This window comes from Dermacentor silvarum, chromosome 8, assembly GCF_013339745.2.
Source record: "Dermacentor silvarum isolate Dsil-2018 chromosome 8, BIME_Dsil_1.4, whole genome shotgun sequence".
Taxonomy (NCBI): Eukaryota; Metazoa; Arthropoda; class Arachnida; order Ixodida; family Ixodidae; genus Dermacentor; species Dermacentor silvarum.
The window spans coordinates 165,038,659-165,065,814 of NC_051161.1; the positions used below are offsets into that span (position 1 = coordinate 165,038,659).

General features: G+C 49.8%; 1 protein-coding gene across 1 annotated transcript in view; it reads left to right on the forward strand.

Moving 5' to 3' along the window:
• Window positions 1-457: 457 nt before the first annotated feature.
• The window catches only part of LOC125947765 (uncharacterized), a 129,654-nt gene continuing 102,955 nt past the window's right edge, over window positions 458-27,156 (forward strand). The window contains exons 1-2 of the mRNA XM_049673039.1: window positions 458-535; window positions 19,859-19,997. Coding sequence (XP_049528996.1) covers window positions 500-535; window positions 19,859-19,997 — 175 coding nt within the window. The 5' untranslated portion in view covers window positions 458-499. The remainder of the gene's footprint in view (window positions 536-19,858; window positions 19,998-27,156) is intronic.

The window sequence follows — 27,156 nt, forward strand, 5'->3', positions numbered from 1 at the left end:
AAAAATTGGACGTTTGAAAGACGAGCGGAAGCGCCCGGAAGTGTTGGCGGAAATAACCGTTTTCAATACCGAAACGGGAAAACCCGCCGCCATTACCGGAAGTCACGCATCACCTTGGGCGCGCGGCTCCTCGGCTTGACCTCCGATCTCGTGACGCCCCATGCAGCCCGCGGCTCACTAAAGACTCTCGGAGGCAGCGTGATGCACCTTGGGTCATAGCGAGAGCCACCACGTGCCTCTGCTTAATTGCCATTTAAAGGCCGCTAACAAGAAAACTACGCAATTACCAGCCTTGCCACTTCGCCCAGGTTGCTTCAGTGACATTATATTACTGACAAATAACAAATAAGGCCAAAGTGGAGATTCGCTGCAGCTAGCCTTTAGGCTTTATCCGCTTGAGTCCTGTACATTGCTCCATAATGGGTATGAGCCACCAGTTTAGTGGACAACACGAACACTTGGCACATCGATAGCGGTGTCAGATAAAGAAGAGACAGAAATGAGTTTCTTCGACTGCATAAGGTGCTGCAGAAAGGTAACGCCATTTACGTTTCTCTGCGCTGGATTACCTTTAATTAGGTATTTTATTAAGTGTACTTAGTTATGACAGTTTTGTTATTTGTTTTCTCTGTGTGTAAGAAAGCATGTGTAGTGCCCTTAAACTAGCAAAGAGCCCCAAAGAATGCGCGCATGCCTCAACCACTGCTATATCTCCGCGGTGTTCGACGTACGGAACCAACTTTGTTCCCTTGTGAGTAGTAACTATGAATGTATTTAGCCTCATAAGCTGTTACTCACCTGGCTGTATTCACGTGGCTGTAAGGAGGAATTTACCGCAAAAATTTTCAAAATGGTTCTTTAATGGAGGAGCTAGCACAACTTAACATCTTACGTCGTCACTCTCCAGCAGGCGCGTTTACCTGCTTTGCGTGGTACAAACCGCCAGAACAGACCACTTACCCTCACGCTATGTACATTGGGGTAACTTTTCCTCTTTTTATCACTAGTTATTATTTAGTGCCGTGTACCACGTGCTACACAACTTCACCATGATATTCATAATTCTGACCTTATAATTGTCAGTGACCTTTTAGTGAATAAGACCGGCATGTGCAAACGGTCGAACGTGGGAGGAATTATTACTATTATGTGTATTTATGTAGATTAAGAGCTGAGGAAGAACCTAGAACAGGTCCTTAATGTACTTAAGAACCAAATGGCCCTTCTGGAGAGTGAGAGTTATTGGTAGTACCATACCGGACACGAGTAGGAACGAAACCACGAATAAGAATTTGTATGTATGGATCAACATTCAAAGCGCTTAGTCTATTTAACAACTAAGAGTGAACATAATTATCTAAGGCTTTTGAAATGTCGAAGAAAATGTTGTCCACAATAAATCCTGATTGAATGATACATGTAAATGTTATGTGAAAGTAAGAAGTTCAATTTCGCACGAAAAATGTTCACCGCGCTGCGAAGGAGAATGCCAACTTACTTTTTAGGAGGTTATATAGACGTGTGAATAGCCTGAAATGTCACAAGGGACTGACGCAAACAAGGTATGTCTCGATAGCAAAATATATGTTTCTGTAGATTTCTTCACTGGCGCAACCTTACCAATGTTTTTATGTTCAGGTAAGGAACATAGTCGTATGAGTGCAGAAAGATAGTTTAAGCTTACAGAGCAGCACTCATTGCTAATGTTTTGGAATTTTGTATTATTATATTAAGCCTCTCTAAACCTTTGTATCACCGTCTTATTTCAGTCAAGTCTAAAACTATATTGAATACATGGGAAATCCGTTTAATTGTAGGAGCCCTGCTAAATGATAAGCCGTTGCAATAGAAATGACAGTAAAAGCGTCATTAAACGTGTGACACAAGAGCCCTAAGGCAACTATGTGACCCAGTACTCGTCCACATTCGAATCCTAGCGTCCTTATGGGTGCAAAAGATGTCATTTTCATCGATGCCCTGCGACATCTTTCAGCGGGCATATTACTACGAGGCGTTGTAGTTCACTATCGTAGTACCTGCGCCACACGAGCTTACAGTGACACAGCAGACCACGCTGCCTCTTCATTCGGATTAGATAGTCTACTCAAGCTGCGTTCTGTCAAAGTGGAGAGCCTGGAGAAGAGTGGAGTGCAGGAGAAGGGTGGTCTCCTGCACAGCCTATAATACAGCTGTGCAGGAGACCACCCAGCAAACCCCATTTGAACTTGTCTATGGACGTCGCGTCACGACACCTTTAGACGCCATGCTTCCTGTAGACGACGGCACCACGACAAGTGAGGGCGCTGATGACTTTATCCAGAAAGCAGAAGAAGCTCGCCAGCTTCCTCGGAACCGCATCCGTAGCCAGCAGAGTACCGACGCCCGTCGTTACAACCAGAGCCGACGAAATGTCCAGTACGACCCCGGCGACCACGTGTGGGTGTGGATACCTGTCCGTCACCGTGGGCTCTCGGAGAAATTGCTGCGACGATACTTCGGACCATACGAGGTTGTGCGCCGGCTAAGCGATGTGAATTACGAGATCCTGCCCCAAAGCGTTGATCCTCGCTAGAGCCGACGACGTCCCCGCCCCGAAGTTGTACACGTAGTATGGATGAAACCGTACTACACCCGCGAGTGAAGTGCACCTTTCAAACCCTTCGCCGTCCTACGCAGTGTTGTGTGGTTATCCTTCGTTTCCTGTGACCACATTTGCTATTACAGCTGTCTTGCCCCCTTATGAACTTTATTTTACCCAGCCGACCGGGACGGTCGCTTTTGGAAGGGGAGAAATGACGCGATATAGGCTGGCACCTGCGGCCGCCGGCCGCTGCAACCAGAACGACGAAGTGTGTTCTGAAACGCGCGCTCTCCGAGTGTCAGCTTATATTGAAAAGAACACCGTTTTGCCAAGGTCTCGATTGCTGTCTTCGTTACAATATTTCCAAAACTTAACTTTAGTCTTTCACCAATAGGCCACGAATTACAACCACCTTCTCCCTTGATAACAACGCTGTGGAACTGACCACAACTTACAAGTACCTTGGTATCAATCTTCATTCAAACTTATCATGGAATAATCATATTAATCTTACCCTTGCCTTCTGTAACCGTACTCTTAGAGTACGGTTTGAGGAGCCCCACTGCATGTTAAAAAACTAGCGTACAACACTTTAATTGTGATGTTTTTTTCGTCACCGATCTCGGAGGCGTGCGGGTGTTAGAATAGATGGAGAAGGAAGACGGATGGCGACACAGCAAACAGATTTTTTAATAACACGCACACTCAAAACTCAAACTAAAAATCAAGCACACTAAACACACTGCGGGAGAAATCCTAACAAAAATACACTAAACAAGATCTATTTTGCGCCTACGCTTGTCTGTGGCGGCTGATCTTTCAAAGTCAGGCAACCCTGTCATATCAATGAGACGCTACGAGTACGTGTCACCTTGTTGCGCTTGCCGTTGCCCGTTTGTCCGAGTGCGAGGCTTGGCGGCTCCTTTTCCAAGAGTTCTGTGCTCTCGTCGATTCTGTAGTTGCGTTTGTCTTGCCGTCGGCTCGTCGGTGCACTCGTCTTAGATGCCGGCGTCTCAAACTTCGTCGGTGAAGTGACACGGCGTTGACTGGGGCCACCTGGGTAGGCCTAGCGTTGGTATGCGTCGCAACTTCTCCGTGAGTGCCGACGTGGCGTCCCGTGGAGAATCGAACGTGCTGGTCTGCCGCAGAAGGGGGATCCTCTCTGGGGTGCCCGGTCCTGCCGTGAGAGGCTGCAGCCAGTCCAGGAGCCTCGCTCGAACTTGCCGAGGTCGACGGCCACACCTTGGACGGCCAACGTCACGGACTCAGCAAGACCCCCAAGTCTCCCGTCGCCAGAGCGGAGCTGGCGATGCGACCTTCCTGGCCCGGAGCCACGTCGATAATCCTCAGACAGCGCCGTTCATCCCTCGATTACGGCTCGGCTCACGCGCCTCGAGAGCTCGTGCCGTTCCGAACACCGTGCTTCACGTGCTCTTCTTCTTTTGTGCGCCGCAGGCGGCCTCTTGCATATGACATGGGTCCCCTTTTAAGAGTTTTTTCTCAAAAAACTGCCCACTGTCCGTCTTCTTACTTGGTGGTGGGCTTGACTCTTGTGACTTGGGTGCTTCTGTGCCTCGTCGCCGCATACCATTTATCACCACACTTCACTGCACTGTCGCGCACATTTCACCATTGGCACTGTTCACAGCACTCTCGAGTTCATTGTTCGCACCACTAAATACATTGCCCTCAATTGTTCGCAATGTTATGAAGTTGTGAAGCCACTCACCAAAGAGACTATACATTGTTCACAGTACTAAACCACTACCTGGTCTTTCATTGGGTTTATAGCACCGTCTCACAAAACTTTGTATATCCCGGTGTATTCCTGGCCAAAATACCATTTTCGTTAGTGTTGTTGCCAGCTGTTTTTTATTTCTATGACCATTCACATGTCCCTTTTCCAAAATGCTTCGTCTATGTTGCATGGGCAGCATCAATTGCCTCCTGCATTCTCCCTCGCTTCAAAACGTCCTGTATATCAGGCCATCTTTTAATTCATAAAAAACTCCTGACCTGTCTCCTTCGCTCATATGTCTTCCCCCGATTCTTCGCCTCGCGTACCTAAGTGTTTGATCCTCTCTCTGCTGTCGCCCCAGCTCTTCAATTGATAAGCCAAGTTGCTTCACTACTGTAGGCGTGTTGACCTCTTGCGCTTTACTCTCCTTACTGCCAGCGCAGTTCCTAGGTCCGCTAGGTTGAGGAGGTCCACCTTGCCACCTGGGGTCCTTTACTCCCCTCACTCCGGATACATTACCTAAAATTAGGTCATATAGAGGATCTTCTATGCACCTAGCTGTCACCTTTCCTGTATAATATGGCGTGCATATATGGATCTGAGCTTCTGGAAGGTGCCTCACGGATCTGTCGACTAACATAACAGGCTTCACTTTTCCAGTCATATTCTTTGGATGTACTAAACTCTTCCTTACTAGAACGGTGTTCGCGCCCGTGTCCCTTAATATGGTAGCCTTCTTCCCCTCTACTTTGCCTTCTACTACTGGCATGTCGCTCTTTCTTATCGACAATGGCTACGCTTACCACTTCTAATTTCTCCTTTCCTAAGAACCTGTCCGCCTCGTCAGTATCATTAGGTGCTGTGACGGCTAGAACTTTTTCCGTTTTTTGTCTACATTCTTCAGTGTTATGACCACTCCTGTTGCACCATTCGCAATATTTCCGCTGGCGTTGGTCATCGCGTCCTACACGACAATGAATTGCTTGATGACCGAGACGGTCACAAAGGAAACATCTCTGCTGGGCCCTGCGCCCACCCATTTGGGATCTCTCTCTCAGCTCATCGTCCTCTGCAGTGGGAGCATCTCTAACACTATTCCCTAGGTTTACCAATCCCTGCGCCTCTACAAACTGGTCCGTTTGTTCTGCCATTTCTTTCACCGTCTGCAATTTTCTTTCTTTCAGAAATATTGCTAACCCTTTGCTACATCTGGCAAGAAACTGCTCACCAACAATCTTGTCGCGGATTGCTTCATATGTCTTTTCCGTTTCCGAAAGCTCTATCCACCTTTCAAAATAGTTAGTTGGCACGCGAACTGTTTGCCTGTCTCCGAGTCTTCTGGCTTACACGACCGAAATTTCTCCCAAAACCCTTCTGCCGTCAACCTAAATCTCTGTAATAAAGTCTTCTTCACCTTGTAGTAGTCTAGCGATTCTTCTGCTGTCATGCGCCCATACACACTCAAAGCTTCACCCAATAAACATAGGCTTAAGGCGTTAGCCCACTCGCTCTTCTCCCAGCCTTGCCCGATCGCTATTCTCTCGAACCGATGCAAATATGCATCCAAGTCGTCTCTTCGCTCGTCAAAAGGAGCCATTAATTTTCTAGGGCAAATCCACTTTGGTCTGGAAGCAGCTGAGTCGGATGACGCCGATCCGGGTGAACTCGTTCCGTCGCGAGAACCCGCGCCCATCTCTGCTAGTCTTATCTTTAGTCTTATTTTTATCTTTATTTATTTTTAGTCTTTATCTTTAGACTTTAGCTAGTCTTATTTTGTGCTGTTGTTCACGCTCTACGCGTGCTCGTTCATGCTCCTTCTCTTTCTCTTGACGAGTGTACTCGAAGAATGTCATTGTCTCGTCCTTTGAGAGGTTTAAATCCTTGGCTATTGCCGCCAAACGTTCCCACTCCATCTTTGCTACTCCCGAGTATCGGTGACTGGGCTAAGATAGAATCCGGGACGGATCCTGGCAGGCTCGCCAATTGTGATGTTTTTTTTTTGTCACTGATCTCGGAGGCGTGCGGGTGTTAGAAGAGATGGAGAAGGAAGACGGATGGCGACACAGCAAACAGATTTTTTAATAACATGCACACTCAAAACTCAAACTAAACATCAAGCACACCCAAGCACACTACGGGAAGAAATACTAATAAAGATACAAGCTAAAGCCTAATGTACACAACAAGTTCTACTTGGTGCCTACGCGCGTCCGTGGCGGCTAACTCTTCAAAGTCAGGCAACCCTGTCTTATCTCTGAGACGGTACGAATAAGAGTCACCTTGCTGCGTTCGTCGTTGCACGTTTGTCCGAGTCCGAAGCTCGTCGGCCCCTTTTCTCCAGCAGTAGGTGTTCTCGTTGATGCTATAATCGCCTTTGCCTTGCCGTCAGCGCGTCGTCTCTTTATCGGTAGGGAGCTCGCCGGTACTTCGTCGGAGATGAGCTCGTCAATAAGTCTTCAGTGACGGCGTTCAGCGTTGCTTAGGCCCACCTGGATAGGCCTAGCGGCGGGATGTGTTGCAACTTCATGAGTGCCGACGTGGCGTCCCGCGGAGAATCGAACGTGCCGGTCTGCCGCAGAAGGGGGATCCTCTCTGGGGTGCCCGGCCCTGCCGTGAGAGGCTGCAGCCAGTCCAGGAGCCTCGCTCGAACTTGCCGAGGTCGACGGCCACACCTTGGACGGCCAACGTCACGGACTCAGCAAGACCCCCAAGTCTCCCGTCGCCAGAGCGGAGCTGGCGATGCGACCTTCCTGGCCCGGAGCCACGTCGATAATCCTCAGACAGCGCCGTTCATCCCTCGATTACTCTTCAACCGGATTTCTGCCGTCGCCGTCGTCGTCGCCGTCGCCGTCGCCGTGAGGTTCCGTATAGATAAAATCTTCACCGCGCGCCGTATGCCCGAGCGGAAGCGTGCTGGGACGCGCGCTATCGCGGAGAGCGAACGCACTCAATCTCCTACGCGCAAGCAACGAAGCGGGAAGCCAGCGCCGGAGGGAGCGGGGGGGGGGGGGCACTTCTACTGTACCAACAACCGTGCTCGTCGCTCGACCGCACGGTCTCTTATCTCGCCCACGCGCATGCAAGGAAGCGGGAAGCCAGCGCCGGAGGGAGCCGGGGGGGGGGGGAGGGGCGCACTTTTCCTCTGCCAAGAACCGCGCTCGTCGCTCGCCGCACCGTCTCTTATCTCCACACGGCTCTGACCTTTATGCACTGTGCGTTCGCCGCTCAGTTTCTGTTGCAGCGATAGACCGCACGTACCTTCGCCCGCTGCTGCGGCGTATATATGCGCTTGCTGCCAGCGTTTTCACAGTCGTTGTCTGCAGTCATTCAGTGTGATCTATTCATGTTTGTTTGTGCGCGCTCACACCACGCTTGTTCATTCAGTTAGTAATAGTCGGGTCACATTTTCCAACGCACGCTACACATGTAATGCTGCCCGGATCGGCAGTGCAGCGCTACAGGTGTGTCCCTTCGCACGCGCGCTGCCCACGGGAAGCGCTTCTCATCAACACCACCGTTTCACACGCGCCTTCTCGTGGTCATCGAGTCTCTCTTCATGTCGGTCTACTTACGCCGCAGCACACCTGCTTACTTAATCAGCTCATGTTTACTACAATTCATATTGCTACCAAAGCCGCTCACCTTACTTCGTATGACATTGCTGTGTTGCTATCGCATTCATTGCTTCGCCCTTAGGGCGAAACTGTGACATTTTTTTCAGATTATTCACGCTACACCAGTGTCACCTCGTTAAAGAATAAAGCTGAGTTGGACAACTTAGCACTTCGCCGTAAAATTTCTGGCGTATCACTTTTCCATAAGTTTTATCACCATGCATCACTTCATGTTGACTTCTTTCAGTCACCACCAGTTATTTTTCCACGTCGTGATCATCCATATAAAGTCAAACGCATTAACTGCCAGTCTTCCCATGATGCGTATTCGTTCTTACGGCACACAATCACTGTTTGTAGCGGCTTAGCATCAGACATTGCCACAAAATCCGACTTAACTAAGTTTGAAGATCTCATTCGCTGACGACTTGCCACTTAATCTTATTACTAATATAATTATTTTGGGACTTTACAGTGCTTTCGAAGTCTGTTGCTGTTTGCTTTTCATTGCAGTTGCTTGATGTTTCTCCTAATATGAACTAATGTTTTCTCTGCAATATTTTTTACTTATCTTGTGCATTACCTATGTTTTTTTGCTCTATTATTACTTGTGTGCTTTCTTCTTCTTCTTCTTTCTGGGGTTTTACGTGCCAAAACCAGTTCTGATTATGAGGCACGCCGTAGTGGAGGGCTCCGGATTAATTTTGACCACCTGGGGGTCTTTAACGTGCACTACAACGCAAGCACACGGGCGTTTTTGCATTTCGCCTCCATCGAAATGCGGCCGCCGTGGCCGGGATTCGATCCCGCTACCTCGTGCTCAGCAGCGCAACGCCTTAGCTGACTGAGCCACCCCGGTGGGTTACTTGTGTGCTTTATTTTCTTTTTAGTATGATGTATTACTGCAATCTTTTACCAGTGCCTATGCGCCTGTGCCCCCCATGGAATACCCTCGTAATGAGGCATTTGGGGATATTTTGGATAAATTAGTACATAATATGAACTTGAGCACTTTGGAATAACAGATGCGGGCAACAGAACAAATGAAGTAAACAAAGTTAGGAAAGATTCTGAGAGCAACATCCCGTGGTCCCAACGAAAGATACGTAGTGGCGTTGCCTTGGAGGGATGGTTTCGAGCTTCCCAACAACAGACAAGTGGGGACTATTGGGGATATAGGACGACACCATAGGAGAACAGCTGCGAGCTGGGAACGCCGAAATTGTTGAAGTTCCTCCAGATCAAAAAACAAGCTATTTTACATGCCGCGTAAAGAAGTCATCCGAGAACAAGTATTGCTAACGAAAATTCGGGTGGTTCGCGATGCGTCCCCGCATACCAAGGGATGCAAGTCTCTCAACGAGTGCCTTGAAAAGAGAGACAAAATTATCAAGACCTTGGAAAACTACTCCTGCGCTTCAGGACGCACCCCGTTGCGGTAATCTCCAGTATGGATAAAGCGTTCTTGCAGATATCTATGCGGCAGCAAGACAGCGATCCTTTTGGCTTCTTGTGGTTTACCGAACCTAATCCATACTAACCTTCAAGAATGGAGGATAACACATGTCCCTTTGCAGCTATGTGTAGCCCATTCCTGCTCACAGACACAATCCTTTACCACAAGAAACTAGCACCTGGTGTATCACCTCACTAACAGCGAACACACTGGCCAAGTCATTTTACGTAGACAACCTGGTTACAGATGCCAACGCAGAAGAAGCGGAGAAAAAAATTTTGTCAAGAATCGCAAGTAGTAGTGAAGGTAATGAGAGCAGCATTCCGGGCAAGTTGGACTCCATTACTCAAGTATTATTGCGCAACAAAAAGAGACGGACGTGTGAGAAGAAGAACACACATCAAGCGCAAACTTTCAACTAAATATATTGTGCCACTGAATCGTTTTATAAATGTGAAGCCGTATAGAATGCGCATGCGCTTACATGAAGAAAAAAGGACTGCGGATTCGTGTAACATAGTTATGAGCCAAGTGATGCCGCCTGCAAGAAACTTAGTTGTTGCAATCACCTGCGCTTCAGTGATCTCATGGATGAGTTGCGTCCTGCGACGGGACACAATCGTGCAATCGTCCTCGATAGGTTTGCAGCCGTAATCGCGACAATGATTCACCAAGGAATATGGCTTAGAAGAAGTTTCTGTGGGCCTATTTGGTGCGTACTTGATAAACTTTTTAAAGCGCAAACAAGAGACAAGGCACAAAAAAAAGGTCAGACACAGGACAAGCGCCTGTCCTGTGTCTGGTCTTTCTCTTGTGCCTTGTCTCTTGTTTGCGCTTTAAAAAGTTAATCGCCAAAAACCCACCGGTGCCTTTTTTTACGTTCTTGCAGTGTTCGCGGAGCCGATCATTGAGGCGACGCCCAGTTTTCCCGATATATTGCTTCCCACATGAAAGCGGGAGGTTGTACGCCACACAGTGTACACACTCGACGAACTTTTTGCGGTGATGCTTAGTGCACTTATCGGACGGGACGGCATTTGAATACGTCAACTTGCAAAGCGTGCCGAGCTTGTTGGGAGCAGAAAAGAAAACTCTTACATCTGTCCTTTGAACCATCTTTTTCAAGTTATGGGAGATACCCTGCATGTAGGGTACAACACTTACTTTGGGGCGTTTATCGGGAGGGACATCAGCAACTTGCTTCTGCATGCTGGGTCGCGCTTTTCTTAAAATGCGTTCCGCGACCTGCACCAGCTAAGGATATTCAGCCAAGAACAAACGTCGAGTTTGGTTCTCAAAACTTGCGTCCACTACATGGCAGCAAGGCTTGCTAATGGCATTCTTGAAGCACAAACTGATAATGGCCCGCGTAACAAGCTTAGAGTGTGGGGACGTATATGACAGAAATGGCTTGTTGGCGCGCGGCTCATACGACCAACACGTGTGGCTATCCTGAAAGCTCAGGCGAAGATCAAGAAAGCGAACAGACATCTACACCGGCAACTCATGAGTAGTTTGAAGGAGAACTAAGCGCTTTTTGAAACGTTTCTAACGCTTTCTTTGTTTACAGAATGAAGGAAACAGAAGAGCAGTCAATAAACATTAAAAACTCATCAACGTATCTAATTATCTTAAAAGCTGCAGTGCCTTGCAGTTGTAGTGAAATGTCATGGTCTAAAAAGGATAAAAACTAGTGACTAAGAATTGTAGCAGTGCAGGAGCCGATACAAACTCCGCTCTTCTGCAATGGTTATCCCATGTAATGAAAGTGGAATTAAGATAAAGATGTAAAAGTTCTAAAAACTGAGTGCAAGAAATAACGGCCTCGTTCTGGAAAGAAACAGCACCATAATCATCAATACATTGCTCAACACAATACAATATACTTCTATGCAGCAAGAAATAATAAATGTCCTTAACATCGATGAGAAACGGCTGAAGGCGAAGGTGAGAATGTAACTTCAAAAAATTAATCACAATGTCTGAGCTGACAGGGTCCCTGACAGGCAGAAAGCCCAACTTGTAAAAACATGGCCAATGCCTTTTGCCAAGTATCAATTTCTGACACAATTACCCGTAACGGGACACCGGATTTATGCGTTTTGGTACTGAAGAAAACATATAGATGATTTCCCTTGCTGTTTTCAATGGCATTGGTTAACTTTTGTAGATTAAGTTTGTTGCACATGCGCTTTGCCTCCGCCTTTACCTTAGCCAGCGACACCTCCCTATAAAAGATAAACGTGGCACTGATGGCTTCTAGAGCCTTGGCGTTAAAATCCTCAGCAGGGAACACAGCAAAACCGCCTTCTTTATCGGCTGGAATCACACACAGCGCATTGTCTACGAGTGAAGAGGCCACCCGATTCACCGATATCTTCGGAATCGGTTGCTACGCGGTCCAATGTAAATAATGCCTTTATAGCAGTTCGCTTCGCTTTACGTTGACAAAGCTGCCAGAAGTTAGGTAGCAGCAGTCCATGTAGCAACGGCAGTGAAAGTCTTCAGTCCAATCGTAGAGATTTATCGTTTCCGCAAGCTTCAGCGTCTGTTGAGGATCATAGCCTGGCTGTTAAGAATTACGGACCGTTGCGGACACAACACAGACGAGATTGGCCGTGTGACCGCCACAGACGTCTTTCGTGCTGAACACTACTAGGTTAAATAAATCAAAAGCACCACAGTGCTACCGAACTCCGATGCATATTGTCACGAGCGGCGATCCTGTGGTCGGTGCTTGGACGATGACGACGACGACGGGTGGTTTTTCTGGTGTGCACGCGCTCCCCTGAACGATTGCTGCAGCGCTGTGCGCCTTACCCTGTAAATATATCCATTGTATATATATTCTCCCCGTAACATCTTTGGTGGAGGTGCGGGGTACGCTCGCTACAACACCGGGAACTGGATCTTCGCAGCGGACGGCGCATTGCTGCCACCACAATGACCGACCAAGCGACCCAGTGTGAGCAAGACCCGTCACCGGTCATTCTCTTGCACCCTCGTGATCCCGGGACATTCAACGGCACCAGCGGCGTGGAAGTCGATGCATGGCTGGCAATGTATGAGCGCGTCAGCCGCACTAACAAGTGGGACCCGACCATAATGCTGGCTGGCGAATCTCATCTTCTATTTGCAGGGCACTGCGCTACTCTGGTTCGAGACGCATGAGGCAGATCTGACGAGTTGGGACGTCTGTAAGCAGAAATTACGCGATCTAATTGGGAGACCTATCGCACGACAACTAGCGGCCAAGCAGGAGCTCGCTATTCGTGCTCAGACGTCCACGGAGCCGTACATCTCGTATATTCAGGACGTGTTGTCTCTGTGCAACAAGGTCGACAAGGACATGCCTGAAGTGGACAAAGTGGGCCACGTACTGAAAGGCATAGCCGATGACGCATTCAATCTGCTACTGTGTAAGAAATGCTCAACGGTGGAGTCGGTCATCGCTGAATGTCGTCGTTTTGAGCTCGCCAAAAGTCAACGTATCACTCACCGCTTCGAGCGACTTCCTAATACGGCTGCCACGTCCTCCTCCGAAGGTTTAGCCACGCTTCGGCAAGCGCAAGCTCCAGAAAACGTCACCAGGATCGTCCGTCGAGAACTCGAGGCCATGGCACCCGTTACACCTCATGACGGTATGCAAAGCAACAACCTGGCTCCGATTTCGCTAATTCAGGCCGTGGTTCGCCAAGAGGTCGCGAATATGGGCATTTTACCCACCTTTGATAACGGTCATACTGCGACCAACCCGGTCGCCCCTGTCGTCGCTGCTGCAAGACCGAACACGACCTTCAGGCCACGTTATCGAAATCCAGCCGATTGGCGCACACCTGATGACAGGCCCATCTGCTTCACGTGCTCTAGGATTGGACACATCGCCCACCATTGCCGCAGCCGCTGGACCACGTCCTATCGCCCAAACACTTACAATCGCCCGGACCATGCACCATATGCCCCGTCGTTCCGTCCTGAGGCCTCAAGTGCTGAACGTCCTCCTAGGGAAAACCGGATCAGCCGCTCACCATCGCCCCAGCGCCGTCAGTCCCGCTCGCCCCAACCTCGCCGCTCTCGGTCTCCCTTTGGCCGCCTCTCGGAAAACTAGCCAGTGCAGCCCCCGGAGGTGACGCTGCATTTACGACCCGGCCTGAAAATCCTCTGATTGTCCCTTATACCCGATGCAACCTTCTTGAAGTTCTGGTTGATGGTGTGGCAGTTACCGCTCTTGTTGATACCGGCGCACAAATTTCTGTAATAAGCTCGAGCCTCCGGCACCGCCTCCAGAAAGTCCTGACGCCCGCGACTTCACCTACCCTCCGAGTAGCCGACGGGAGTACACCTGCCGTACTTGGAATGTGCACCGCACGCATCACTATTTCTGGTCGCCACACATCTGTTCTTTTTGCTGTTCTAGAACAGTGCCCCCATGACCTCATATTGGGAATCGACTTTCTGTCCACACACGCTGCCCTTATCGACTGCTCCGCGGGCCTTCTCCGGCTAGAACTTCCTTCGTGCCCCGACAACGTTGATGCCGGCCCACCCCGCCTACGCTCCGTCGAGTTTCTTCGACTGCCTCCGCAAGCCGCAATATACGTCCAGCTGTCGGCCTTTCCGCCCCTACCCGACGGCGACTACGTTGCCTGCCCTATTCCTCAGGTCGCCATGACACGCAATGTCGCGCTACCCTATACGGTGGTGACAGTTAGAAACAACGGCACCGCCTTTCCCATCCTAAATTTTGGCTACTCGACGCAAGTTCTTCCTCGCGGCATATCACTCGCTCATCTGACCCCATTGGCCGGCCACACGGTTTCTGCCCTGACCACAGAACCTCCACCGGATTTTTCACCGCCGTCATTGCAGTCAGATTCGTCCTGCGACCACTTCGCCCGCATGATATCAGGAGACCTCGCTCCGGCACAGTCCGCTGCCCTTCGCCGCGTGCTGGTTTCCTACCAGGATATCTTTGACTTTGGCGACCGTCCTTTGGGCCAGATTTCCGTCGTCACCCATCGCATTCATACCCGCGATGCGAGTCCTATTCACCGACGGCCTTACCGTGTGTCAGCTCCGGAGCGTGCTGTCATCCAACAGGAAGTGGAGAAAATGCTGGGCAAAGGCATAATTGAACCCTCATGCAGTCCTTGGGCCTCTCCCGTCGTACTCGTGAAAAAGAAGGACAATAGCTGGAGATTCTGTGTAGACTACCGCCACCTTAACCAGATTACCAAGAAGGATGTGTATCCTCTCCCGCGTATTGATGACGCACTGGACTGCTTGCACGACGCCAGATATTTCTCTTCCATCGACCTGCGCTCAGGATACTGGCAAATCGCTGTGGACGACCAAGACCGCGAGAAGACCGCCTTCGTGACTCCTGATGGCCTCTATCAATTTAAAGTGATGCCTTTTGGCCTATGTAACGCCCCTGCTACTTTCGACCGCATGATGGACTCTCTTCTTCGAGGCATCAAGTGGTCCATATGCCTTTGCTACCTGGACCATGTTATCGTTTTTTCGACTACGTTTGAAAACCATCTCACTCGCCTGTCCACCGTCCATGATGTTTTTCGCCGCGCTCGTCTTATCTGCGTACTCGGCCACCTTGTTGACGCTGCAGGCGTGCAGCCAGACCCTGACAAAGTCCGCGCGGTTAGTCAGTTCCCTACTCCACGGTCGGCCAAGGATGTCCGCAGTTTTCTTGGCCTGTGTTCATACTTCCGTCGTTTTGTCCAGAACTTCGCGGAAGTGGCCCGCCCTCTAACTGGCCTACTCAAGAAGGACGTCGTTTTCACTTGGGGTCGTGACCAAGCGGACGCCTTTTCATCGCTCGTTGCCATCCTAACGAACCCACCTGTTCTAGCACATTTCGACCCGTCAGCCAGCACGGACGTTCGTACCGACGCCAGTGGCCACGGTATAGGCGCCGTCCTTGCACAACAGCAGCACGGCCTCCACCGCGTGGTCGCCTATGCAAGCCGCCTTCTGTCGCCATCGGAGCAAAATTACTCTATCACAGAACGCGAGTGCTTAGCACTCGTCTGGGCCATCGCAAAATTCCGTCCGTACCTGTATGGCAGGCACTTTTCAGTTATTACAGACCACCATGCGCTTTGCTGGCTCTCCTCGCTCAAGGATCCCACTGGTCGCCTTAGCCGTTGGGCACTCCGCTTGCAAGAGTACTCATTTTCTGTTTTCTACAAATCTGGACGGCTTCACCAAGACGCTGACTGCTTGTCACGATACCCGGTCGATCCCCCTGATACACTGGAAGATGAATCTGACACCTTTGTTCTGGCCATTACAGACTTCATCCACATAGCTGACGAACAGCGCCGCGACTCATCTTTGCGGCCTATTATAGACGGTCTCAACTCGCCACACCCTGACCCTTCCCTACGGATGTTTGCGCTCCACAATGACACCTTACACCGCTACAACGCCCGGCCTCACGGCGCTGAGCTCTTGCTTGTTGTCCCCGCGCATCTTCGCTCTACTGTTTTGCGCCAGCTTCACGATGCACCGACGGCCGGACACCTACGCGTGTCACGCACGTATGATCGCATCCGTAGGCGCTTCTTTTGGCCTGGTCTCTACCGTTCTGTGCGACAGTACGTTGCGGCTTGTGACCACTGCCAGCGACGCAAGACTCCTGCCCTACTGCCTGCTGGCAGCCTTCAGCCCCTCGACATCCCTGATGAACCATTTTTCCGGGTGGGACTCGATCTTCTAGGGCCTTTTCCCATGTCAACCACTGGCAATAGATGGGTTGCAGTCGCTACTGACTACGCAACGCGGTACGCTGTTACACGAGCACTTCCCACCAGCTGTGCTACTGATGTAGCCGATTTCCTTCTTCACGACGTCATCCTGCGCCACGGTGCTCCTCGTCAGTTAATCACGGACCGCGGCCGCTGCTTCCTGTCTAAAGTGGTCGACGGCATTCTTCGTTCTTGCAAGACCAATCACAAGTTCACCACTGCGTACCATCCACAGACAAACGGCCTTACTGTACGCCTCAACCGTACTCTCACAGATATGCTTGCTATGTACGTGTCTGAGGACCACCGAGACTGGGACATTAACTTGCCTTTTGTGACCTTCGCCTACAACTCTTCTCGTCACAATACAGCTGGCTATTCACCTTTTTATCTACTGTTTGGCTACGACCCACCATTACCTATGGACACCATACTTCATGCTCACGCAGACACATCCTCTGCCTATGCTCGTGATGCTCTTGCCCGTGCTGACATCGCCCGTCAGGTTGCCCGCGATCGCTTGTTGGCTTCACAGGTCAAACAAAAATGTCTCTATGACCGCCGACACCGGGAGGTGAACTTCCCTCCAGGATCGCTCGTCTTGCTGTGGTTCCCGTCACGTCGCGTTGGCCTATGCGAAAAACTTCTCTCCCGTTATGCTGGCCCTTACCGCGTCGTACGCAAAGTCACTAATGTGACCTATGAAATCGCTCCGGTAAATCCTACGTCGGCCTCTGCAACAATCGCGAGTGACATAGTCCATGTCTCGCGTCTTAAACCGTACCACTCTCGGCCCGGGCCCTAATTGCACCGGGACGGTGCTTCTGCCACCGGCGGGTAATGTCACGAGCAGCGATCCTGTGGTCGGTGCTTGGACGATGACGACGACGACGGGTGGTTTTTCTGGTGTGCACGCGCTCCCCTGAACGATTGCTGCAGCGTTGTGCGCCTTACCCTGTAAATATATCCATTGTATATATATTCTCCCCGTAACAATATCACGAGGATGACCAGTGGAACCTACGTCAAGTATCACCGATCTGCGTCCATTCATAGACACCGACAGCATTCCCAGAGTCGGCGGATGGTTGTAGCACATTGATTCACTGCAAGGAGTGAAGCACCCAATAATACTCTCAGCAAATCATTCTTACTCAAGTCTGGTGGTCTTCAGAGGCCATCATCAGGCCATCATCAGGAGCTCGCGACACGCTTCAGCTGCTGATTGAGTCCTCTTGGATTGGCCGGCCGCGTATCAGAGTGAAGAAGGTGATACGTAGCTGCTATGTGTGCTAACGTTTCGCAGCCACAGCAGGAAGTGCTTGAACGGCACATTTACCAAGTGACCGGGTAACGCCCATAAACCCTTTCTAAGTCGCTGGTGTGGAATTCACGGGCCTTCTCTCAGCACGGATACAAAGTGGAGACGCCAAGTGTTATGTTGCACTTTTCACTTGTGCTGTTTTGACAACAATTCACCTCAAGCTCGTTTCCAGCATGACCTCTAAGTCATTCCTATTGATGCTGGGGCTTTTTGCCAGCCGAAGAAATTGCTGACAGTTTATCTATCCTGACAATCCACGGATTTCTCAAAAAAAACATCAGCAGACGTGGACCGGCTCTTGCACATGTTCGGAGAAATAAACCTCGTGAGAGATCTCATCGACAACGGGATCTCACGGAAATTTATCGTGCCGAATGTCCCATGCATGGTGGCGTAGATGGTGGGAGCGGCTCGCCAGTTAAGTGAAGGCTCCATTGCATAAGATCCTCGGCAGAGCCTCCATACAATTTGAAGATATCACGACCATTGTATCGGTGCAATGGTTATCAAGTGTTACTTTGTTACTGTGTGCCGCGTATATGATGTCCGTGGTCACTGTTGACATGTGCTAGTGTGTCGCTAGTCAATGGCATGCCTCGTATACACCCAGACTCCCTTTATATGGTGAAGCCAGTGAATCATTTCTGCCTGTTTTGTTCATGTTGCTGCCCGAATAAAAACTTGACCTTACGGCGTATTTCTCCAACAAGGCGACGAGCATGAGATAGTTCGTGCTGAGGCAATGACCGAGACTGCAGCAACGACGACGCCAGCGAGGACATCAGTGATGACCACTACCCTCGGATCTTTGGCAGAGTTCTTCCCAGACTCTGGCAATATTGACCTTGGAAGGTTCTGCCTGTATGCAACCGCCAACAAAGTAGATGCAAGTGGGAAGTCGCAAGTCTTCTTAACAGTCCTGGGTGAAAAGGCGTACGCGACTCTACGTAGCCTGCTGCTGCCGAAAAAAACCAACGGAGGTCAAGTACGAAGAAGCTGCAGAAGCTCTCCGAAAGCATTATGCTCCAAAACGGTCAGTGGTTACCGAACGGTATCACTTTTACCAGCGAAAGCAAGAACCGTACGAAAGCCTGAAACAGTTCGCCGTCTTGCTGAAAACACTGGCTCGTTTGAAACATTTCTGGAAGAAGTGCTCCGCGATCGACTGATCACTGCAATCCGCACGGATTCGATTCGATGCCGTCTTCTTGCCCTGTCGGACGACGAAGTCACCTATGAGCGACTCTGCCAAATCGCTAACGCTTTGGAAACGGCTCAGTAAAACATCCGAGAGATGCTACTGGAGGGGACAACTGCCACTTCTGCCGACGTTTACTGGCATCGTGAACCCACCAAGCAAGGCAGGCGACACGCGACGAAGACCGCTAACGACGAGCAGCGTGCCCCCCAGAACGGTCCAAGGAAGCAACTTGGGAAAGGCACTATTCGTGGCGAACTGCACGCGCCAGTGAGTTGTACTTTGCTCAAAAGTACGTGTTTCATATGCTCGAAGCCAGGTCATGTAGCGAAAATGTGCAAAACAAAGGTTGTGCACAAAGTTGAGGAGAACTTACCGGCAACCGGCTTGCTTACAGTTTGTACGACTAACAGAGTTCATAGTTCTCCGCCTGTTGTGCTTAAAATGAAGGTAAACGGCAAGGATATTCCGATGGAATTAGACACGGGAGCCACTGTTACCATAATGTCTGAAAGAGACTTCAATGCAAATTTACCAAACTACCCATATTCGGAAGATGACTTGCGTCTAGGGTTATACAACGACACGGCACTCAAAGTGAAAGGTGTAGCGAACGTCATTGTTTCTTTTCAGAACTGAAGCTACGATCTGCCTCTTATAATTGAAAAGCAGGAAAATGAAGCTTGTATGCCGACGCTTTTAGGTCACGATTGGATAACGACACTAAAAGTTGACCTGCACAGTGTGGTGCAGCAGTTGCAGCGTGACGTGGATAACATGCAGGATGGCAGGCAGATGGTAGCAACGGAAGCCGAGAAGAGGTTAAAACAGCTGTACGGTGATGTGTTTGAGCCAGGATATGGTGGTATTCAAGGATTCAATGGTAGCATCCAAATGAAAAGTGATGGCCAGCTAGCCACTACATGATTCACTGCTCGGTTGCTCGGTTGGCAGCGATAACAAAGCAGATAATTGGTTTCTTAAGATTGTTACTTATATATCACCATACGACAAGGCAGGGGATTACTATGTAGGGGGCATGTTTACACAATGTAGCTTATGAGCTTTGCCCGGTAGTTACAGAACATGGTACGTACGCAGCGACATTTACCAGTGTATATGTGAAATTGAAAAACTCGAAGGGGTCACTCGCAGTTGTGTTTGCGCATGGGTGGCGCAGCTGCCAGGCTCCGAGGAGGAGTCGTCGCCGGCGGAACCGCCGCATGCCGCGGCACGGGACTACCTCCGCCGGCTCCTGGTTGAAGCACCCGTGCTCAGCAGCTGGATGCAGGCACTGCACCGGGGACTGTGCCGTCACTGTGAGTACCGCTGGCCGCGCGTGCGATGGGCTAATATGTCGCTGCTCGATGATAACGCTCATCGCATTCGCAAGGAAGTGCACGTCCACAAACATGATCCATTCAGAATCGGTATACTCAGGGCAGTAGTGAAGTAGGAGTCACAAGAGATACAGGGGGAGTTCGCGTAGTTAAAAACTGAACTGAGACCTCACCTTCATGGTGCAAGGAATTATTGAATTATCACAGCAATGACAAGATATAAAACTTTCAGCCATATAATGCAAATATATGTTCTGACATACAAATGGTCAAGATATAATGACTAGGTATAAAAATGTGAGAAATGAACAAAAATTGGCCGCCATCCCTCCCTGCAAACGTGAATGTCCAGCGAAGCTGTGTCAAACACAACACAACCGAGTATTGTATACACGCTGTTCTTCTGGTGTCTTTTATTTTTGTGCTCTGCTCATGGCAGTCTTAGAATAAACTGCATGAGTTGCTAGACGGGTCTCCCTTTTATATATGAAAGCGTTGTGATGTCACGAAGTGTATATATATATATATATATATATATATATATATATATATATATATTGTACTGAAGGCGGTTGACCGCGCTTCGACATCTGGGAAAAGAAGACGACGATGAGTGAGGTTGTTGTTGACGCTCTAGCTCGCGCTCGCCGGTAACCAGACCTGCCTTTCGGATAGCCTTCTGTAACGCCACATCCAGGCCTGCTTGAAGACCAACACCCCCATTTTAAGTGGTGGAGGTAGCGGGGTACTGTTCATCCTGGAACTTCGCAGCTGGACGCTACCATCAGCTTTCACCATGACTGATCCTGGCCCATCGCAAGCTGCTCCCGTGCCAACAACAATCCACTGTGCTGACGTGCCCCGACAATGCGACCCATCTGTATTTAGCGGCACCGACGACCAGGACGTCGAGGATTGGATCGCCGAGTACGAACGAGTGAGCTATTGTAAAAAATGGGATGACCGCGCCAAGCTCACGAACGTTCACTTTTACATCACTAATGTAGCCGGCCTCTGGTTCAAAAACCATGAAACCGAAATCACGAACTGGTCAACCTTCACGGCAGCCGTCGCGGAGGTCTTCGGTCGTCCCGCCGTGCGCCGTCTTCGCGCGGAACAGCGCTTGTGCAGTCGAGTCCAACGCAGGGAGGAGACGTTTACAAGCTACATCGAAGATGTTCACTGCCTGTGCCTGTGCAAGTGCGTCGTCCCATCTCTCATCGAAGGAGAAAAAATAAAGCAAATCATGAAAGGAGTCGACGACGACGCATTTCAGATGCTTTTCGCTAGGAACCCCAAGACGGTAGCCGACGTGATACAACTCTGCCAGACTTACGATGAGCTGCGAAAGCAGCGTGCGTCGACGCGCCGTGCTGCTCAAGATACAGCAGACATTTCCACCCTTGCCAGCGACGCCACTGCCGATCACACCGTTTTGCTACCACACATGAAGCAGTTCATCCGCGAGGAAGTTGAACGTCAACTTTCCCTTGTCACCCACATACCTGAGCCAGCGCCGTCATCTTTAGACCCACCTCTTCGTCAGGTCATTGAGACGCAAGTCGCCCAGGCACTACCAGCTGCCCCTCCGGCGTTGCCTGTCCCTACGCGATTAACTTTTAACTTACGCTGCCGTTCTTGCCAGACCACAGCCCCCATCTCTTTCTGGCGCCTACCGGATCACCCGGTCCTTCTACACGTCGCCGCCACCCTCACGCACGGTGCCCCATCCTTCTTCGCCCACCGGAGCATCTGTTGTGAATCCGTGGCGCACCATTGATAACCGGCCCATATGCTTCGCATGTGGTCTTGCGGGCCATATAGTCCGCCACTGTCGCCGTCGCAGCTTGGGCTCTCAACATGGTGTGGCTTCGCCAACCTATCAAGGTGCTCAGCACTCACCACGAGTTCCTTCTCCTGTCGCCGACCCGTTTTCTACACGCCACCCGTATGACTCATGCCGGTCATCTTCTCCCCGTCGCCGATCCATCTCCCCGATGCTTCGCCGACCTAGCCCCACACGAGAAGAAAACTAACAGCCGCAGTTCCCGAGGCAAGAACTGCGCCGTCATCGAACTATCCAAGACCTCATTTTTACCAGCCTAACGAAATTGATTTATTGGTAGAAGGTATCGCCGCACGTGCACTTGTCGACAGAGGAGCTGTTGTTTCTGCAATTAGCGAAAAATTGTGCCGCGATCTGAGAAAACTGACCACCCCGCTTACCCATGTTTCCCTGCGTACGGCGACCTCGCATCACGTCAAGCCTACCGCACAGTGCACAGCCCGTGTAATTATTCAAAATGTTATGTATGCCGTTAAGTTTGTCGTCCTGCCCCCATCATCCTACGACGTAATCCTAGGATGGGATTTTCTGTCTACTCATAAAGCCCTCATGGACTGCGCTCGTGCCGAACTCACATTGTCGACGCCGTGCCCTGACCTCGACGACCACACTCCCCCTAATGTGTTTGCCGTGGCTCACGTCCACATCGCCCCTTTGTCCGTCAATCTGGTACCGGTGTTTTCGCCTGCCGCCGCCAACTTACCTGTTTTGCTTTCGCCATCTGCAGCTCCTGCTCAGCGCCGAAACTTCCTCCTCCCGTGGCCTGGCATCAACTTCTGCAATGGTTCTGCGGCTATTTACGTGTGCAATGTATCTCCATGTCCGTCACTTCTACTGCGCGGCGAGTGTCGGTGGAGCTCCGAGACTTTTGACTGCCTTTTCGAGGATGCAATGCTTCGAGATAAGGCATCGCTACCGATTTGTGCCGTCGCTCCTGCCGCTGGCACCGATGATCCTGTCAACATATTCTTAAATGGTGTCGATTTCGCCCTCACACCTGCGCAGCACAAGGAGATCGTGCAACTCCTGCAGCGTTTTCGAGCCTCTTTCGACCACATCCAGTCTTCCTTAGGTCGAACATCAGCAGTTGTTCATCGGATCGATACCAGTCAACAAGCACCTTTCCGCCAGCGCCCATATCGTGTCAAGTGCAGAACGCCGTGTCATCGATGAGTAGGTAGACAATATGCTGAAACGTGGAATAATCCAGCCCTCCAGCAGTCTCTGGGCCTCTCCAGTTGTGCTGGTAAATAAAAAGGACGGATCCATCAGGTTCTGCGTGGATTACCGCCGTCTTAATCGAATAACCCGCAAGGATGTGTGCCCTCTACCACGCATCAACGATGCCCTGGACTGCCTACAGGGAGCAGAATTCTTCTCGTCCTTAGATCTGCGCTCGGGATACTGGCAGGTACCGATGGCGGAGGCCGATCGCGAAAAAACGGCTTTTGTGACGGCCGATGGCCGTATGAGTTCACAGTCATACCCTTCGGCCTTGCAACGCGCCTGCTACTTTCGAGCGCATGATGGACACGAGCCTTCGAGGCCTCAAGTGGCATATTTGCCTTTGTTATTTAGACGACATTGTGGTATTTTCCTGCGATTTTGCGTCCCATCTAACTCGCCTCGAACAAGTGCTCGCTTGCCTCTCAGCTGCAGGACTGCAACTGAACTTGAAGAAATGCCACTTCGCTGCTCGAAAGCTTACGATTCTAGGTCATGTTGTTTCGAAGGACGGTATTCTCCCCGACCCTGCCAAACTTACAGCCGTTTCCGCGTTTCAAACTTCACCTCTTCCGTCGTCCACAGCAGACCAAAGACGTTGCCACGTTCATTCTTCACAATCTCGTCCTTCGTCATGGAGCTCCTCGAGAGTTGCTGAGTGACCGTGGTCGTGTGTTCCTCTCCGACGTCATCGCAGCATTGATTCGTGAATGCCGCGTCGTTCACCGCACCACCAGTGCCTATCACCCACAGACCAACGGGATGACAGAACGTTTTAACCGAACCCTGGGCGACATGCTTGCTATGTACGTCTCGTCAGATCACTCCAATTGGGACCGAGTGCTACCTTTTGTTACTTACGCTTAAACACCGCCATTCAAAGCACAACTGGATTCTCCCCTATCTTTCTCCTTCACGGCCGCGAACCTTCTTGTACCATGGACACTATTATTTTATACCGACCCGACGCCTCCGAGTCCACGACTCTTATCTCAAGCAGCTACATACGCTGAAGAATGCCGCCAACTTGAACGTTCATTCACATCACAGGACCAGTGGCGCCAGAAGCAACACCACGATGCATCCGCTACTCCTACGTGCGATGCTCCTGGCTCGCTAGTCTGGCTGCGTGTTCCGTCCACTACACCTGGCCTTTCAACGAAGCTGGTCTCCAAGTACCAGGGTCCATATCGTGTACTTCAACAAACATCTCCGGTGAACTGTCTCATCGAGCCGTTAGAACCGTCTTCTGACCACCGTCGTCGCGGCCAAGAAATTGTCCACGTGCTCAGACTCAAGCAGTGCTGCGATCCCCGTGTGTTTTCTTGCTCCTAGGTCGCCAGGATGGCTCCTTATTCCGCGGGGGGTAATTGTACTGAAGGCGATTGACCGCGCTTCGATGTCTGGGAAAAGAAGACGACGATGAGTGTGGTTGTAGTTGACGCTCCAGCTCGCGCTCGCCGGTAACCACACCTGCCTTTCGGATGGTCTTCTGTAACGCCACATCCAGGCCTGCTGGAAGACCAACACCCCCATTTCAATATACATATATATATGAATATATATATATATATATATATACTTCGTGACATCACAATGCTTATAAATATATATATTATTCATATATATCACAACGCTTACTATATATATATGTATATGTATATATATATATATATATATATATATATATATATATATATACAGCATACATATATGTTTTATGCTTGATTGCAAAGAAAGATATGCCGTTTGCCTTCAATTGTTAACCTGGCGTTTCGTGTTTCCGCCACTCAATTTTCCGACTAACGAGAGGTATACAGCATCGCTGTAAAAAATCGAAGGTACGATTGTGCATAACCAACTGAACATCAACGTCTCGAATGCAGGAAAAATAAATAAATAACAACACAAATACATGAAATTGGCGTGGACAAACAGCTGTCCTTTAATATTTGTTTTTGGCTTCGTTTCTTCCTGTCCTTTTTGCTTGAAATCAGGTGTGTCTTTATTACACACCAACTGGACTCTCAGGATGTTTATTTATTTATTTACGAAGATGGATGGCTTCGCTATGCCACACTTAGGGTTAGCAACTGGTAACACTGTGGTAATTTTGATTAAAAATAATATCGCGACTGGTCAAAGAGGTCACATAAGCTGATCAATGCTGCTATGTGTATATTGATTGTCGTTTTGTTCGTTACCGTCTTTCAGCAGATTTTTAATGTCATGAAGCTATTTATCAGCGCACCGCGCGCCTACAGTACCCTACATTTTTTATATTGTTCCTAAGACTTATTCAATAAAACGCTCCGCACAACGAGAATACTTTATACTGAATTGGGAATGAACGCGAGCACCTGCGGTTACTTGTAACGTACGGCGCGACATATTAGGAGGCATCACGTGGACTTCACCTGTGAGTTCGCATTTAAAACCGTGCTCGCTGCTGTTGCCGCGATATCAGTGCTGCTTGTATACGTAAGCACATGCTCAATAAATAAAATGTCAAAGCTTTAGCTAGGGTCCAGTGTTCTCTGTTTAAATTTTTATAAAATTCGGCATACTTCTTTTTGGTGTTGATTTCAAACTTAAAATGTGCTCTCTTTTTATTGATAATGTATTTCCTAGATAGACTTTTATTTTCTTCTTAGAGTTCATAGTTTTTCTGCCGGCATACCGTTCTTTGTTTTCTTGTCCTGCTGAAGGTCTGTTTCAGTTCTTTACACACTAGTGGGAGATATAAACTTTTCGCGAATCAGCCACTAGCATGACACAACATCGTAAGACAATGTCACCGTGCATGAATTAAGAGAATACGCTGAATGTTTCGACACAAATTCCCTTATGCGTAACATTTTGCCAGCACCGAGTTCCATTGCATAAAATAACAAATTGGCGGATTCAATGCACACGTGGTAATCAGTCAAAAAAGAGCTTTCTTTCATGTTTCCTGAAATGTCCTCACTGCACCCTTTCATTTAGATCAATGCCCATCACTGACTGCGCGCTCTGGCTATATTTGGTACATTCAGCATCGTTCTCCCCACTGTGCGTCTTTTCTCGACGACTTCTTCAGTTTTCTGTAGCCGAAATCTTCCCTTTTGCTCTTCTTGTCTAATGGGGCATCTACCCAATAGCACACGTTTAGCGAAAAAAGTCACAGGCCTGCGCGGCACACGCAGCACAGTCACACCGTAAGCTGGTTGAGCGGCGCAAGAGTAGCTCCAATTTCGGTACCACGCACAACAAAGCCTTCGCGGCAAATTGTCTTCGCCTCGATTTTGACGAGAACGATCTGAACTGTCCGCCCGGCGTCGGCGTCGATGGCAACCGGCGGCTTCTAATCCTCTCTGCACAGCATTCTGCTGAGCCCGATGATGCCTGGTTGTAGCCGCGCACGTAGCTCTACGATTCGCTTCTTCAGCAGCGGTTCGTACCTTGAGAGGAGACGCCATAACGTGTACCCAAGAGGCACCCAGAATACGTGGCGCATATCTAACATCGAGATAGCGTTGATTGCGTGCCTCGTCTGAATCGCATCGCGTCTGAATCGCACCTCGTCGCACGCGGTGGTTGCAGGAACGTTAACTAGATGGCGCCATCATACTGGCGGAGGCTCGGGTCGTCTGCGCCTGCGCTCCTGCCTTTGCGCGCAGGCGCAGAGGCGCATATAAAGGGAATTTTTCTTCAGCGCGATAACTAGCGCTTGCGTGGCTCAGTGGCAAAGTATCCGACTCCCACGCAGCGGGCCTGGGCTCCATCCCGGCGGAGAGCGGGTACTTTTTAAAGTGAAGCTTTGTACCTCTACCAGCCAAGGGTTCTATCGTGTCCGTCGTTGTAATCAAAAAACGATCCCGACGAACCACTAGGAATGGCAGGTATAGCAGTATAGCTTACTTGAATTCAGGCATTCAGCGTACAACTAAACACTCGTTTTCGCAAGAAAAACCACAAAAACAAGCTTCAAAGTGATGAGCCAACATGATGGATGATAAGGGCTGCGGGCAAACAACGGAAACAGGCTCGGCGCGGTCCGTAAGATTAGATTGCAGCTGTTGCAAAGCT